General features: G+C 70.9%; 1 protein-coding gene across 1 annotated transcript in view; it reads left to right on the top strand.

Moving 5' to 3' along the window:
* Positions 1–1,024, top strand: part of EMIHUDRAFT_354173 (hypothetical protein) — a gene marked incomplete at both ends in the record, with an annotated part of 2,081 nt that extends 1,057 nt beyond the window's left edge. The window contains 2 exons of the mRNA XM_005778255.1: positions 38–202; positions 728–1,024. Coding sequence (XP_005778312.1) covers positions 38–202; positions 728–1,024 — 462 coding nt within the window. The remainder of the gene's footprint in view (positions 1–37; positions 203–727) is intronic.
* Between the last annotated feature and the right edge of the window lie 1,918 nt (positions 1,025–2,942).

Genomic DNA, 2,942 nt, shown 5'->3' with positions numbered 1-2,942 from the left:
CACCTCCGAAACTTCCGGTTGGGCAAGGGTCCGGGAGGGGGGGAAATTGTCCACCTCCGCCGCCTCCGCCGCCGCCTCCGCCGCCCCCGCCGCCCCCGGCGGCGAGGGCTGCCCCGTGGCATGCGCTGGAGAAGAGGTGGTGACGGAGGCGGAGGGGTTGCGCCTGCACCTCTCCAACCAAACCAAGACCGGCTACAAGGGCGTGAGCCGGCGCAGCTTGTCCATTGCCCACGGCGAGCCAGAGAGGTTTCTCTTCCTGGCGCATCGCAAGGTGGGCCCCAGAGGCACCGCGAGGTCGGTCTGCCTCGGCTCCTTTGACACGGCGGTCGAGGCGGCGGTGGCGTACGCGAAGGCGGTCGCCGCCGACGACGCCGCCGCCGCTGCCGCCGCCGCCGCCGCCGCCGCCGCCGCCGCTGCCGCCGCCGCTGACGCCGCCGCTGCCGCCGCCACTGACGCCGCCACTGACGCCGCCGCCGCCGCTGACGCCGACGCCGCCGCCGACGCCACCGCTGACGCCGACGCCGCCGCTGACGCCGACGCGTTCGAGCCGCCACACGCATTGGCGCCAGAGGCTGGCGGGGCGGGCCCCTCCGAGGAGGTGGCGGTCGTGCTCTCTGGCATGGGCTTGCCGTTCCACGGCGGCGATGGCAGCGCGGACTCCGCCGCCGCGCAGACGGACTCCGACGAGGCGGCAGCGGCGCTCCTGCGGGCGGGCGTCGTGGCGGAGGCGGAGGGGCTGCGCCTGCACCTCTCGAGCCACAGTAGCACCGGCTACAAGGGCGTGGACAAGTTGGGCAGCCGCTTTCGAGTGCGGCACAAGGGCGGAAAGAAAGTGCGCAGCGTGGGCATCTTCGACACGGCGGTGGAGGCGGCGGTGGCGTACGCGCGGGTGGTCGGGGAGCCGGTCGCGAAGAAGAAGAGGGTGCGCTACGAGTCTCACAGCACCAACGCGACGCACCGGGCCGTGCAGCTCAGCATGCTCTCGCACCGGAGGGCGTGCGGGCGCGAGCAGCTGGGTCAGTAGGCTGGCCTGGGGCTGAGACCCCCGCGCTCCCGAGAGTCCAACTTGCTGGCGGGCCCAAGCACAGCTGATATGCGAACGTAGAAGCGCGTGCATGTCCCTTGTCCTCTGTCGGATCCACTACTCGTACACGTCCATGCTGCCGTGTGCGCATTCGGGCAGCTTTAGCGTGCTGCGGCGTTTCTTTGTCGGTTCCGTTGGCGTGTGTAGGGAAGATTTTCGCTCTCGCACTTGGAGCACTTGGAGTGCAGTTAGTAACCTCACGTCCAGGGCCGGGGAGCTAAAAGAAAGAAGTAAGAAGAGCGCACCCAGCGGAGCGCGCGGGGGCGGGCCGGGGATGATCGGCATCGGGCGACGGGCTAGAGAGCCCTGACCCCTGGGGGGGGGGGGGGGGGGTTCGCGCAGGGGAAGGGCCATAAGGTAAACACGGTTCTCCGAGGGTTGGACCCGCGTACCGGGTTTCCCCTTAACTGCAGGACGCCCCCCCTCTACTCGGAGCTAGTGGACACATTACACCAGCATTACACTTCACACCACGCCCAAACACAGACACTTGCTTAGTCCGCGGTCCCGGAGCTCCACATTCCATCCTCCCGGGGCTCCGGTTCTCCCCGATTCGCTCTCTTGTTCGCTTGCCGCGAGCGTCATACGACGGCCGGTGTGGTCCCCCCCTCGTTTCCCTCGTTGTTGGTGTCGCTTTCTCCGCTGCCGCCTTTCGTCTTCGCCAGCTCCCGGCTCCACCGGTTCCGAGAGTGTCGACGGCCCGGCCGAGGCTTCCCCGGGCGAGGGCGGTGGCATAGGGTCGCGTCGCCTCCCCGCCCAGGGAGGTCGGGCCGGCTCTCCCTAGTCGACGAGTCGCACCCGCATCCGCGGCCTCTCTATCGTTCTCGGCTCGCCCCTCCCCTCCGCTGGCCCCTCATCGAGCTCGGGGAGGCGTGGCCCTCCTTGTCGCAGATCCCGGTGGTCCAGCTGCCGCCGCGACGGGTCTACCCCTGGTGAGCTCGTATGTCCCGACCCCACTCGCAGGGGCCGAGTCAGCTCGGCTCTCACCCCCTCCGACAGTTGACTCCAGGTCTCACCCGGGGCCCTCCGGTCCCGGCCTTCCGGTTCGCCGGCTGACCCGCTGTCTTCCCACGGCACCCCCCCCCCCCCCTCGGTCCCCTCTCTCGGGTTCTCCAGCCTCCGGCGGGCCGGCTCCGGATCCCCCAGAATCCGTGCGGGTCCGTACGGTGACGGCCACCCCGGCGGCGGGGGCGGAGGCGGCGGTGGGGGGGGCGGGTACCGTGGCGGCACTGGCGGCCGTAACGCCTGGTGTTGAGCCTCAGGGGCGGCCCCTCGACCCTGCAGCCGTTCCAGTGGCGGGGGCGGGGGAGGCGGTGGGGGGGGCGGGTACCGTGGCGGCACTGGCGGCCGTAACGCCTGGTGTGGAGCCTCAGGGGCGGCCCCTTGACCCTGCGGTCGTCCCAACGGCGGGGGCGGAGGCGGAGGTGGGGGGGGCGGGTACGGTGGCGGTACTGGCGGCCGCGACGCCTGGTGTGGAGCCTCGGGGGCGGCCCCACGACCCTGCGGCCTCTCCAGCCGCGGCTCCACGCACCGATCGTTCACCGCGCTCCGGGGGGGGGGATCTAGCCCTTGCTTCCCCCCAAGGAGGTAGGGGGGCAGGGCCCGGGCTCGCCGCTGGCCTCGCCTCTCCTCCCCCTCGCGCTCCGCTAGGTCGCAGGCTGTCTATCAGTCGCGTCGCTTCCTCGTTCACCCGATCTCCCTCGATCCGCTCCCGCACTGCCCGAATATCGAAGGCCGAGTTGTGTTCGGACAACGGGGGCCCGCCGATGCCACTCGCCTCTTCACACAGCAGGCGTATGCCATCATCGCCTGCCCCCCCGACGTTGTTAGTCCAGGTGCAATGTCGTTGACGAGGTAC

Source organism: Emiliania huxleyi (genome assembly GCF_000372725.1).
Source record: "Emiliania huxleyi CCMP1516 unplaced genomic scaffold EMIHUscaffold_25, whole genome shotgun sequence".
NCBI classification, from domain to species: Eukaryota; Haptophyta; order Isochrysidales; family Noelaerhabdaceae; genus Emiliania; species Emiliania huxleyi.
The sequence above is the reverse complement of the archived record's forward strand: the minus strand, read 5'-3'. Positions and strand labels throughout refer to the sequence as shown.